The 12,831-nt window shown below is 47.8% G+C and overlaps 2 protein-coding genes across 3 annotated transcripts; both read left to right on the top strand.

Annotated features, from left to right (window-relative positions):
* Positions 1 to 1,030: 1,030 nt before the first annotated feature.
* Positions 1,031 to 6,936, top strand: ARL6IP1 (ADP ribosylation factor like GTPase 6 interacting protein 1). 2 transcript variants are annotated; one of them, XM_040078799.2, is made up of 6 exons: positions 1,031 to 1,099; positions 2,651 to 2,784; positions 3,992 to 4,111; positions 4,987 to 5,104; positions 5,557 to 5,641; positions 5,875 to 6,936. In XM_040078799.2, exons 1-6 carry the CDS (start codon positions 1,064 to 1,066, stop codon positions 5,991 to 5,993), a joined length of 612 nt encoding a protein of 203 aa, XP_039934733.1. In that variant the 5' UTR covers positions 1,031 to 1,063; the 3' UTR covers positions 5,994 to 6,936. The 2 variants fall into 2 exon arrangements, with proteins under 2 accessions (XP_039934733.1, XP_039934734.1); XM_040078800.2 differs by lacking the exon at positions 1,031 to 1,099 and adding an exon at positions 1,461 to 1,619.
* A 573-nt stretch (positions 6,937 to 7,509) lies between these two features.
* RPS15A (ribosomal protein S15a) lies at positions 7,510 to 11,857 on the top strand. The gene is made up of 5 exons (XM_040079006.2): positions 7,510 to 7,618; positions 8,716 to 8,853; positions 9,009 to 9,088; positions 10,517 to 10,602; positions 11,722 to 11,857. Exons 2-5 carry the CDS (start codon positions 8,721 to 8,723, stop codon positions 11,813 to 11,815), a joined length of 393 nt encoding a protein of 130 aa, XP_039934940.1. The 5' UTR covers positions 7,510 to 7,618; positions 8,716 to 8,720; the 3' UTR covers positions 11,816 to 11,857.
* The last annotated feature ends 974 nt before the right edge of the window (positions 11,858 to 12,831 follow it).

Below are 12,831 nucleotides of genomic sequence, written 5' to 3'. Positions count from 1 at the left end.
ATGTTTGCTTTTACAGTGTTCTCCTTAGTCCTTCTCTTTTTGTCTCCATCAAGCTGGTGCCAGAGCAGTTTTGTTGCCCAAGATGTTTTCTTTGCTCTCATTATAGCCTTGTGTTGCATCCTGGGTACGGTGATTACGCTCATTAACACACGTGCCTGAAGCATTTAGAAAGCTGAGTCAGAAACAACATTTATATCCCAGTGCCTTTCTCCTGTATTTATTTCCATGCTGCCACAAATTCTGAAGGAAATAAAAAACACATTGCTGGGCTTTGACGTTACCAACAGAATCTGCCCAGTGCTGGGCACAGGTGAGGCCCCACCTCGGGTGTTGTGTCCAGTTCAGGGCCCCTCGGTTCAGATGGGACACTGAGGGGCTGGAGCAGGTCCAGAGCAGGTCCAGAGCAGGTCCAGAGCAGGGCACTGGAGCTCGATGTGATGAGCAGCAGCTGAGGGAGCTGGGGGTGTTTATTCGGGAGAAAGGGAGGCTCGGGGGTGACCTTCGGAAGCTGGGCAAAAGGAGGCTGGAGCCGGCTGGGCATCGGGCTCTGCTCCCAGGAAACAAGTGATAGGACAAGGGGACAGAGTCTTAAGCTGGGCCTGAGGAGGTTTAGGTTGGACATCAGGAAGCATTTCTTCACAGAGTGATTAGATACTGGAACGGGCGGCACAAGGAGGTGATAGAGACATCGTCCCCGGAGGTGTTTTAGGGACAGATTCGACGTGTGTCACTCAGCGCCGTGGCGCAGTTGACAGAGCGGTGTCCGGTCACAGGATGCACTCGGAGGTCTTTTCGAAGGCAGCTCACGCTGTGAGGTTTTTGCGGGTCCCCGGCCCCTCCCCAGAGCCGAGCACCGCTCCCGCCGCCGCCTCAGCCGCACTGCGGCGCGGGGGGGGGGGCGCGCGCACGCCCCGCGCCGTTCGAATCCCGGCAGCCAACCGGCGGCCGGCGGGGCGCCGAGACTGGCCAATCACAGCGCTCAGCCGGCCGGCGGAGGCTATAAAGGGCGGCGAGGCGGCATTGGGGGGGGAGGGCGTGGCCGGCGGTGCGGGAGCGGCGCAAGATGGCGGAGGGGGACAACAACAGCGTCTACCAGCTGGTGAGGGCGGGCGGCGCCGGGCGAGGGGTGCCGGCCGCTCGGGCCTGCTGGGGGCGGCGGCGGAGCCAGGCCCGCCCTGCCCTGCCCTGCCCTGCCCTGCCCCGTCCTACCCGCAGCGGTGGCTGGCGAGGCCGCTCGGCCCCGCGCTGTGTGACGCGTTTGGCTGCGGTGGTTCGGTGCGGGATCGGCGCGGGGCCGCGCGTGGGGCGGCGGCGGCGGGTGCAGGCCCGGGGAGCGGGAGCGGCGGCTGCGCTGCTGCTCGCGGGCCGGAGCCCCACTAGCGCTTGGCGTTGTCTGATCTGCGGGGGTTACCCCGGCTGTGACTGTGCCAGTCTGTGTCTGCGTGTTCGTGTCCGTGTGTGTCTGTGTGTGTGTGTGTGCAGCCTCCCGCTGCGGGACCGAACGCCGCAGCGATACGGGAGAGCGGCAGGCGTTGGGCGATCAGCTTGACTAAACGGGCCAAGATAGGCTTGAATAATTAAACAAACACGAGGATATATAGAGAGTTATGCCTGAATTGGTAAGCGGCTGCCGTGGGAAATGGGAAAATCTTTGTAAAAGCCTGTGAGGGGGCAGAGGCTGGAAGCATTTGAGCGCTGCGGTGCTGCACACCCAGGCTGGGCGCAGGGAACAGCTCCAAGAGCTCAGAGCTTGGGGGGAGGCTCCAGAGTTTGTAGAAAGTCCACGGAACTGTGGCCTTGTTATTCTAGCTGGCGTCGGAGTTCTCATTGGAATTAAGCGTAGTGCATAGCTGAGCGTGAAACCTGTTCTGTTACCTCTGCATAGCAGGCGTGCATGTCTTCATGACTTTTCATCTCTTACTGCTCAGGCAGCAGTTGGGTCTGTTCACGATTTACCTCAGTTTTTTAATCTCTAGCTGAACACCTCAGGTGAGCTGCTTAACAAGCTGATAGCACAGGTTCTCCTTGTGGGAGAGGTGTGGGGAGGAATGTAGGAATCACAAGAAGTGGAGTTTAAACGCTGTCTTGGGCAGCTTGTGGAAAAACTTGCTGTCCAAATGTGATCAGTTGAATAACTTTACTGTGGATTCTGGAGTCTTTGTCCATCTTACTTAAAATAAACTGGCATTGGACAGCAGCTAGAAAGCTTCAGTTTAATGTGCTAGAGTTGTCCTGGAAAATACATTTATTTTTAAATAGTTCTCACATTACAGTTTTCTAGTCATTGACACTGAAAACTTGAGAGGCTTTATAGCTAGGCTTTAAAACCTGACTATCTGCTGCTAATCTGGGGGGATGCGGTGTGGTAAATGGGAGATGAGGGGAAAACACCTTGGCAGAATCTGGGAGGAGGTATTGTTTGGCCTATACATGCTGCTAGGATCTTGACTGTTTAATCATCATCATAGCATCACTACTACAATGTCATATTTTAGCTCAGAACTCACATTATTGTTACTAATTTAATTACTCATAAAGATTTGTGGCTGGGATCTTTAATTATTGCACTTCTTTTTTTTTAACCTACTTCAGCATGGGAATTACTGTGATACTTTGGTTAGTAAAGGAGTTTTCTTCCTTTTTTGTTTAGGCTGCTGAAACTTCAAGCTTGGAAGAACAGTTGCAAGGATGGGGAGAAGTGATTTTGCTGACCGATAAAGTTCTTCGCTGGGAGCGAGCCTGGTTCCCTCTGGCACTGATGAGTGTTGTTTCCTTTTCTTTCCTGTAAGTACCTTCTGGAGGGAGCATGCAGCATCATTGCATCTTCATGGTACCATACCTATTGAGAAAATTAGTAGGACATCTGGAGAAGTCTAATAGGAAGGCTTTTACTCCAGGTTCTGTTTCTTAAAACGTGTGAATTTTGTCGGAAATTAAAACCAGAGGTAGTGAAAATAGGAAGTCACGTGAGTCACATCCTGCTCAGAATGGTTTCTGCAAAAGCTGCTTGCCAGCAGTAGTTGCTGGTGTTTTTACTGTGCTCAGCTGATTGTTCTTCAGTGGTGCATTCATGTTCTGCCCTCATTCTTTGTACCCTGCTTCTTAGTCAGATCTCATGATCTCCTTTGGCTTTCCCCCCTCCCCCAACAACAGTATCCTTATGGAAAGCTTGTTTCCATAGGGCAAAATACCCTATTCTGTCTCTTTGCTGTGGTGTTTGGGATAAGTTCTGGGTTTTTTTGCACAACTAGGGTTTTTTAGTATTCTCTATCATGTCTTTTGAGAAAGGGGCAAAGGGAAGACTGTAGGTAACTTCCAGTCAGCAAGGTGGGAGGATGTTGCCTGTCTGATTGGAGGTCCTGGAGGCACTTGGATGTGCCTTTATGTAACGTGGTAGTCAAGATGACCTGCCCGCCTTGCACAGACAGCTGTTAGTGCCAGCTGTGCAGTTTGTCAGTTGTATCAGACACTTAGGAGATCAGCTGGTTCTTATCCAGTTGCCCTTCTGCTGTGTTGAGTGATGGCAGACTGAATATGGAAAATGCAGCACTGCTTTAAGTGGAGATTGATGGCCTCTTGTCCAGAACAGGTTTGGCTGGCTCTCCCAGGAGAGACAGAGCAAATGACAGCCTCTAGTGGATCTGAGTTCTGTGACTTGAGCAACAAAATTAGAGCTTTTACACTACCTGGTTATTTCATATGTTCACTCACTCATCTTCATCCCTCAGTCAGTGTTAAGTTCACCGTGTGTCAATTTCTGAGAGAATAACAATGATGAATTTTTACTTTACTGACCTTTGTACCTTATTTGCTTGTAGCATATTCTTATCTGGTATATTAAGAGAAAAAGGCATTTTTCATAATTTTTTTTGAGGTTAGGCAAGAGAGTAGGTCTACTATTTGAAGCTCTGAGCTAGTCTGAAGAAGTGACCAAGCATGTCTAGTATTTAACAGTTTGAGCACTCAGAAATAATTTCTCTTCTTTCTGCAGGATGATCTACTATTTGGACCCATCTGTTCTCTCAGGTGTCTCCTGTTTCGTTATGTTCCTCTGTTTGGCTGATTATCTGGTTCCTGCTCTTGCTCCTCGAATCTTTGGCTCTAATAAGTGGTGAGGAAAGCTTCAATTGAAACAGTTTCTTGAGTGTAGTTATGATCTTTATCAAAATGGGTATTTGATTTGCAGATATCAAATGGTTGCTTTGTAGCGTCATTGTAGTGAGAAATCAGCAATCTCTATAATACGTGAAGTGAGGACAGTAGCAACATGTTCTTCACTCTTTTTCTGGAAGATAACTGCTACAACCCACCTTTATTGTTCCTTTTCTTCTGGAAAAACAAGATTTTGTTTTTAAGAAGTTGGCACATCCTTTACTCTCCATTAAGCACGCTAGTTAGTTCTGCTAGACTAGCTTTTAGTAATTAATAGATAATAGATACTAAGAACTAAAATGATGTGGAAGAGTATTGATTGTATGTTTGGAAAGAGGCAGTAGTAAATGTGATTAAAAAAGAGACTAATGCAGAGGGTATGAATTTGATTATGATTGAAACAAATTTGAAAAAAGACAAGGCTTGTATAAAAGCAGTAACTTGAAGATGAACCTAATTTGAACAAAATTTTAAGTTAAAGGTGAATTTTAGTGTATCTACTTTAGGATGACTAATGTATAAATGTTCTTACGTAGATATGCATTATTTGTGCCTATCACACTGGTATCAAATAGGGTCAGTAGTCTTTGGCTTGATTGTGGTTGCTCTTTGGGAGTCAATTTACAGGAAAATTACAGAGTCAGCATACAGGAAAATTACATGGTCACTTCCATTCAGTGCTCAATAAGGTATCAAACCAAGCAAAGCAAATGCCAGGATAAGCACTGGGTACATTTTTACTGCTGGAAAAATGCCATGGGAGATTTTTTAAAAAATTTAAATTAAATCTTGAATTCTTATTTCTGGCTTTTTTTTCCCTCCCTTTAATAAAAGGACCACGGAACAGCAGCAGAGATTTCATGAGATCTGCAGAAATTTGGTGAAATCTCGTCGCCGTATTGTTGGCTGGTGGAAGCGCCTCTTCACTCTGAAGGAAGAAAAGCCTAAAATGGTATTGAGTTCTAGGAATTAATCTCTATTGTCTTAAGATTTTGTCTGATTTAACTTTGTCTGAAGTGTTTTAGCAATAGAGGCTGTTTCCAGCGTGCACAAACTGTCCAAAGAACTGGATCTTTAGTAGTGTGTCAGCTGGTACATGAGGTACTGAGCCACTGTCCCAAAAATAGCTTTGGGAGCAGCACTGGGGATGGCGCAGTCTGGCACTAAGGGATATCTGGGTGAAAAAGGATGTGCACCCTGTCCAGCTGATGGTGTGAAAATAAGCGAGAATAAACAATTACAGATCCTATAATCTCAATTTTCTCATGCCTGTGCGTAGGTATCATATGTGTGGAAGAGCCAGAAAACTTCATGTTAGTTTTAAATCTTGAAGTTTTGCCAAATACTGAAGGGAAGGGAGAATCCCCAATCGGCCTGTGCTAACTCTTCCCTTCTCTCTTTTAGTACTTCATGACCATGGTCTTCACTCTTGCTGTGGTTGCCTGGATTGGACAGCAAGTTCACAATCTCTTTCTGACCTATCTTATTGGTAAGTGTGGGTATGCAAAACACAAAGAACTCTTTTGTTAGCTGCCTGAAATGGATTGAAACTGGTAGAAGTAATTTTTGATTAAGCGTGGTGGCGTGTTTTTATTGCAGGGTTATGCTTTTCTCTTTTCAAGCAATTAATGGGGCTTAAAGGAAGCAAAGAGTTACAGAGTGACAGAAGTTTGTTAAGGGAGTATTAATGTATTAATTTTTTTTTCTCCTTCTCCTCTCTAGTAAGCTTCTTGTTACTGTTTCCTGGACTAAACCAACATGGGATCATCACAAAGTACATTGGAATGGCGAAAAGGGAGATCAACAAACTTCTCAAGCACAAGGAAAAGAAAAATGAATGAAGACTTAACTGCTATTCACTCTAGTAAAAGGTTTTCCTGGGAACAGTTTTGAGAATTAATGTATAATTAAGACAGTAGAAGTTGTACTGCTCACTGACTTTTTTTTTTTTAATTGGCTCCCTGATGAAGTGAAAAAGTCACTCCAGCAACTGCTGTGGGTTTGTTTCTTGCTGTGCTGAGTAGGGTTCTGCAGCTGATCCTGTCTGAGGGATCCTCTCCTGTATGGAGCTTGTTAAGTGTCTTCATCAAACTAAGAGACCCTGCATAACTCCCCCAACAGCAGAGCTGAAATGCCTGATAGTACTTCTGTAACTGTGTTAGATTTGCTGATCATTAATTGTGGCTGCAGCAAGTGTGAGAGGCAGTTCTGAAGGCTGATGCTTCTTGGAGGTTTGTTACTACTGATCCTTGTGGCAGGAGGTCAATTAGCTGAGTGAGAATGGCCATGGCTGAACGTGCACGTCTAAAATGGGTGCAGGAGGTGGTTCCATTGTCTCACTGAATTTGTTTGCTTCTTTTGGCTGTGTATACCAGAGAATGTGTTGACCAGGGGTCTCTAATATATAAATTTGTAGTTCAGTTATTTAGCTGTAGTGTAAACTCATTGCACTGAGACTGTAGAAAATGAGTGAAGGTGTGTGTAACCTTAACAGCTGATTGTTCTGGAAACTGCTCTTGTCACGGAGCCTTTGTAGCACGTTTGGTTTTATGAATGTTTGTCTGTATACAAAATCACTCTGAATATGCTGAGTTTGATCCTGTAAATAAGCCTGATTTGTTTGTGCTTTTCTATGATCTCTCCCTCCTTTTTTAAAACTGAACTTTTTTTCTTTAAAAAGCTAAAACCTGTGTTAATGTTTTAAAAGTTTACTGTTTTAAAATGAACTCTCTTCAGTGTCTGTTGTAACTGTTGAATAGGTAAATACAGACTAAAGAGAAACTACTTGAAAACTTGCTCGTCAATATACAAAAAAGGGTGTCAATGCATTTCTCAGCTGAGCAGGAGATCTGGAAAGGGTGGAGGAAGTGCCGTGCTGAACTGCCACAGCCTGTCGGTGGGGGAGATCCTGGGTGTAGGAGCCCAGCGGCGACACGGCGCAGTGTCCCGGAGCTGCGTTCTGCGAGTTGGACAGTTCACTGACACCGGGTTAGGCGCAGCACCGAGTGCCGTGTGTCCCATTGGAGTTCGAACTAATACAGACACAGCCAATCCATCAGCCGGGGCTTTGCTCAGCGCGGTGTCCCCGTGTGGCGGTGTCCCCGTGTGGCGGTGTCCCCGTGTGGCGGTGTCCCCGTGTGGCGGTGTCCCCGTGTCTCGGTGTCCCCGTGTCTCGGTGTCCCCGTGTCGCGGTGTCCCCGTGTCGCAGCTCCGCTGTCCCGGACCGGGGCTCAGTTTCGGGGCTGTGCGCAGCTTTTTGTCCCTCGCGCCCCGCCCTACGCGCGCGAAGCGTCCCCGTTCCTATGGAAGCCGGGCGGCGGCGTCGGTCCGGAAGTGCGGCGCGCGGCCTCGGCCAATGGGAAAGGCCAGGCTTGGGACGCGAAGTCTCGCGATATCTCCTCCCGCCGATGGCCCTCCCATCACCCCGCGCGGCCCGGGTTCTTCCTTTTCCGCCATCGCGCTCTCGGTGAGTGAGGCCGGAGCCGCGGTCGCGCCGCATCCGCCCCGTCCCGTCGCCATCCGCGCCCCGTGCCCGCCCTGCCCGCGCCGCCGGGGGCAGCGGGCGCCGCCCTACCCGCCCGGCCCGGTTTGAGCCGCCGGCACCGGCCCTGGCGCCGTCCGGAGCCTCCGGAATGCGGGGTGGGGGGCGGCACTTCCCGCCCGTGGCCCCGCTCTCCGCAGCGATGCGTGGCGGGAAGCCGGGGCGGCGGCCGGGCCCGGGCCGGAGCTGTGGGGAGCTGGGCTGGGCAGCGCGCGGGGCAGCCGCGGAGCTGGTGCACTGTAGGGCGTGCGGATCGTGCGGCGAGGCCGGGAAGGAGGTAGCGGAGCGCGGGGGAACGGGCGCGGTCGGGGCCCGGAGAGGAGGCGGCCCCGGCCCGGGGGGCTGGCGGCTCTCACCGGGGGCGGGAGTTGGCTCGCGCCGTGCTGGTATCTCAGTGGTGAAAGTCCCCGTGTGCCACGGGATCTGCCCCAGCGCCCGGGACAGGGGCACCTTCGGGGACGGTGCTGGCAGCGCCGGGCTCTGTCAGAGACGGGTGGCAGTGCCAAGTCATCCCCGCCGTGCTGAGGGTGTTCCGAGGCTACTTTTCCCGAGCATCAGAGAGCTCCTGCCAGGTTTCCTTTCTGAAGCGTTGTGTTTGTGCATCTTGCAGGTTTTTTGCAGATCGGTGAACCGAGCAGCATCTATTGATGTAATACCACGTAGGATCTAATTATTGCACAGGATTGGTACTGTGCATTTGGGTTTTAAGGCCGAACTGATTTACCTGAGGAGTTGTCACATGTCTGACATGGTGTCTGCATGGTGGTTTTGAAATTGTGTGTGTGTTTTGATAAAACCAAGTTTAACTGTCAGATTTTCTGACATGTTATGGTGGTGGTGACTCTTGATCCCAATTGAGCTTGTGACTTGGCTTGCGTATTTAGCTTTAGAGTACTTTTTAAGGTTTAATGCAACTTTCTGTCAGCGTTGGATCTTTTAGATCTAAAATTAGCCTTGAACGAGGTGCTGCTCAGTGTTTGTGTGCTGAGGAGCCGGTGCTGTAACTGCTGCCCTCCCTGCAGGCACCATGGTGCGGATGAACGTTCTGGCTGATGCTCTCAAAAGCATCAACAACGCAGAGAAGCGTGGGAAGCGCCAGGTGCTCATCCGGCCGTGCTCCAAAGTGATCGTCCGCTTCCTGACCGTCATGATGAAGCACGGTGAGTCCCGACCCTGCTCCCCCCGGCTGGCTGCACTGCTGCTGTGGTAGAAGAAGGGAATGGAGGTGCTTGAGGTGATTTGGTGCACCTTGGTTAATTAGTTGTGTTGTTGTAGCCAAGTGTTACATGTGTCTCTGTCTGCTGGTCTCCTGCAGGTTACATCGGTGAATTCGAGATAATTGATGATCACAGAGCTGGGAAAATTGTTGTCAACCTCACAGGCAGACTCAACAAGGTAAGAATAGTCTTCCCGAATTCAGTTCTCTAAAGAGGTGTTTAAATTAGACTTTTTAAAAAACGTTATGTTTGTCTGCTCCATTTCTGAAAGAACTGCTTGTCAAGAAGGTGGGATTTGTTGAATCCGTGTAAATAAGAATGACATGGATGTTATCAGTTAAAAGAGTGGTTAATTTGTCTGGATTCAAAGTGATATGGGTCACTAATTACATTTCTTTTAAACTCTGAATATGTAAGATACTCTTTCAGGGAAGTCTGCTTGCAAGTGCTGTGTATTTGTCTTCAAAGGTTTTCTGGCTACCCAGTGCTTTCTCAGTTTCTTTGATATTTGAGCTGTCTGGAAGACTTGTCTTAAGAGATAGGAGCTGAGTTGATTTCCAGTTGGTGTTTGATACCTGTAGATGTGGAGAAACCAAACCTTTCTCCTGCTGCCAGGTGGGCTTTGCCTGCAGTGAGGGAAGGTTGAATGTTACATTAATTGGTGCTTGTGAAGTTCCTGGGGCATATGAGGCATTTGTGTGTGTTTTGGAAATTTTGAAATGCTTATGTCTCAACTACACTACTGAGCTGTGTAGTTCTGTGGTGACTTGTGGTGCATCATTGTTTACAGTTAAGCTCTTCAAGGGAGAGTTGGCTCTTCAGCAAAGAAAGAAAAAAATTACTTGGTCAGAATGTGTTGGGGGCTGTCCTCAGGATGAATAAATATGCCATCTGAAAAATGCATGAGTGTATGAGGCAGATAGTCCTGACACCCCCAAATTACTGTAGTAATTACAGTGTTATGTGTCCATAATAAAAGTGATGTAGGTCAGGTTTGAGGGTACTCTTCCTTGATCTCTTCCAGGATGATTTTGTAATGGATCTTCCAGGCTAATGGATATAATGTTTCTCTCAATCATTGCACTCTTGAAACAGTTGCTGAGTTCAGAAAAATGTGCATAGTGCAGGGAGGTGTGCTTGTGGTTTGGTGTTGGATAGTTGTTAATAATTGGAGCCAGTGAGGTAACTGGTGGTGGTGCTGATGGTCTTGGTCAGTAATACGATTACCTTGAAAATTCCAGTAACTTCTATGCATGTTAATTTCTTCCAGATTAAAATCTACATGGGTTTTTTCTTTGCTAACTGTATATGGTGGTTAGAGGCAGAATACATTCCCTGAGCAATCCCAGGAGTTTTGCTGATGTTACAGCATGCTTTTGTGCTCCCCCAGGTGTGGGCATTACTTTGGTGGTGTAGCTTCAGCAGCAGTTTAAGGCTGTTGAGGTGAGGAGGAGGAAGAGAGGCTGAGGAGGTAACAGGTGGGAGGAAGCCCCACTCGTGCTGCGGGTAACTGATTGTGTGTGACAGCACTTGGTAAAGTCCTTCAGGCAGGGAGCTGTGCAAGTCCATAAAGTTCTGCAGTTTGTAATGGAATCCTCTTTTACAGTGTGGTGTAATCAGTCCCAGATTTGATGTGCAGCTGAAGGATTTGGAAAAGTGGCAGAACAACCTGCTGCCTTCCCGTCAGTTTGGGTGAGTATGAGGAGGGGTCACGTGTGTGTAAGAATGTTACACTCACAAGCTGCTTGAGTTGGACTCACTTGGCACCTTTTCTCTGATCAGGCTGGAGTTAAATTCCAGTCTAAAAATCCATCCTCCATATAAATGCCCTTTTAAACCAGTTTTAAAGGGGCACTCCTAAGCAAGGATCTGTTTTTGCTTGGCTTTGGTAAAATCCTTGTTTCACCATTTCACAGTTTAATGGAAAATTGGACATTTCTCATACTTATTTCAGTTTTATGAATGGCCATTTTTAAATGGGGAAGGAGTTATGTAAGTTACCAGGTCAGTGGAAGTAGACTGTACTACTTGAATTAACATGTCCAGACTGTGTGCGAATTAATCAGATGTGAAGTGATGAGGGACTTCGAGCCTCTGTTGAAGGAATCTCCACAACACAGGATATCTTACTATTATGCAATGTATCTTTTCTTCACAAAGTGTACGGAATCAAGAGCTGTAAATCCCAGTGCACCAGGATGGCAGAGCTGGAAGAGTCTCCAGGGCCTCAGCCAGTCTGTCCTGTCAAAGGAAGGATTAACAGTTCTGTGCTCTTCCTGTTCTTAAAGCTCCAGCAGTAACTCCTGCTTCAGCTGTCCCTGTGTAGCTGCTCTGTGTTGCTGTTGGGAGTTTTTAAGAGTATTTCTGGAGTGGTGGGAGCAGGAGTTCTCAGACCTGGAGCTGTGAGGGTGAGGTGTTGGTAGTGCAGGTGTTGGCATCAGCTGTAGAGCTGTCTGGCACTGGCACCTCTGCCTGCTCTGGGGAGCAGCATCTGTGGAGAATAGAAGTGGACTTGGTCTAGAAACCTTAAAGTTCCTGCTGCTGCAGCAGCTGGGCAGGGACTGCCCAGTGGGAATATGCAAGGGAAGAGGCAAATAGTTGGAGAACAAGTCTGTCACTGTCCTGTGTGTGCTGCAGAGCTGTGCTTGTGCAAGGAACTGCTTTTGCACTGTTGATGATAAGATCTCACTTCCTTGGGCCCATTCTCACAGGGACAGGCCTTGCTGTTGTAACACAGATGAAGTTGGTACTGTCAGCTCTGCTGCAGCCTGAAACAGGGAGATAAACTGAACATTTGCTCTCTCTTGGCAGGTATATTGTACTGACAACCTCAGCTGGCATCATGGACCATGAGGAGGCGAGACGAAAACACACAGGAGGCAAAATCCTGGGATTCTTTTTCTAAAACTTGTAAAAAAAGAGGATACTAATAAATCATTCAAATGGACTCTCGTGTTTCCAGTTGGTATTTTAATGACTTCGAACGCTGCCTGTGATAGTGCTTGGAACAGCTCTTCAGTAGTGCTCGAGTTCCAGCTTCACTTCAAATGATGTTTGGGTTCCACACCATCCCTGGTTACAATTCTATTTCTGTTAATGATATAATGTACTTGTAAAAGTTACCACTGGAGTGGCAGTGTGGGGTCACTGTGCAGGAGATCCTCAGCAGGGGAGCTCTAATGCTAAACCAGTGCTAATCCCAGCTATCCTGCATGGCCTCACCTCGCAGGTGGTCAGTACGTGTGTCTCCACAGCTTCACCTTTTGGCTCAATAATAGAAGATGCCTTGCCAGAAGGTATTTCCTGTTTATGGTTGGAAAAGTCTAGGGATGTGGGATTCTGGAATAATTAAGATTGTCAGAGTTTGATTTCAGATCACCGACTTGTTCCACATCATACACTGGAAGGAGTAACAGGTTGGGAGGTAAATAATAATTCTTTTCCTTCAAATTTCTACTTTGAAAATGTTTCAAAATCTGAGAATTTTGGGTAGAGTAGTTGCCGTGAGGCTGCTTTGTATGTTGGCACAAAGAAGCAATTGTTTGGGATTTCTTTAGTGTTTAAGAGTGAGGAAATAAAGTCTGAACCTACAGATAGGGAATATTTAGTATTGAATGAGTTGGTGTTTGCTTCAGGCACACGACAGCACAGTGTCCTTGATGCAGAGAAATCAGATGTATTTCGAGGCAGTACGAGGAGCAGTACAGCTTGGGTGGGTAGAGGATGGGGAGTGAGCTGAGCTGATGGCATTGTCCTCCCACATCTGGGCTGATGGCATTGTCCTCCAGCAGCTGCAACTGCCCTGCTTTATTTCACTTCAGAGTCTTACCAGGAAGGAGCACAGGGAGATGTAGCAAACTGGTTTCAACACTAAACCTGCTGGTGCATTTGTGGTTCTGATACAAACAGCTGGAAACCAAG

Source organism: Hirundo rustica, chromosome 15 (genome assembly GCF_015227805.2).
Source record: "Hirundo rustica isolate bHirRus1 chromosome 15, bHirRus1.pri.v3, whole genome shotgun sequence".
In the NCBI taxonomy this organism is placed as follows: Eukaryota; Metazoa; Chordata; class Aves; order Passeriformes; family Hirundinidae; genus Hirundo; species Hirundo rustica.
This window is presented reverse-complemented; position numbering and strand designations above follow the sequence as displayed.

What these genes read in the sequence shown, in the direction of transcription:
- ARL6IP1 (XM_040078799.2), top strand. Translation starts at nt 1,064, where the DNA reads ATGGCGGAGGGGGACAACAACAGCGTCTACCAGCTG. An exon ending in ATCTTTGGCTCTAATAAGTG is followed by an intron (nt 4,112 to 4,986) that starts GTGAGGAAAGCT and finishes CTTTAATAAAAG; the next exon opens with GACCACGGAACAGCAGCAGA. An exon ending in AGGAAGAAAAGCCTAAAATG is followed by an intron (nt 5,105 to 5,556) that starts GTATTGAGTTCT and finishes TCTCTCTTTTAG; the next exon opens with TACTTCATGACCATGGTCTT.
- RPS15A (XM_040079006.2), top strand. Translation starts at nt 8,721, where the DNA reads ATGGTGCGGATGAACGTTCTGGCTGATGCTCTCAAAAGCATCAACAAC. An exon ending in GACCGTCATGATGAAGCACG is followed by an intron (nt 8,854 to 9,008) that starts GTGAGTCCCGAC and finishes GGTCTCCTGCAG; the next exon opens with GTTACATCGGTGAATTCGAG. An exon ending in TCACAGGCAGACTCAACAAG is followed by an intron (nt 9,089 to 10,516) that starts GTAAGAATAGTC and finishes CCTCTTTTACAG; the next exon opens with TGTGGTGTAATCAGTCCCAG.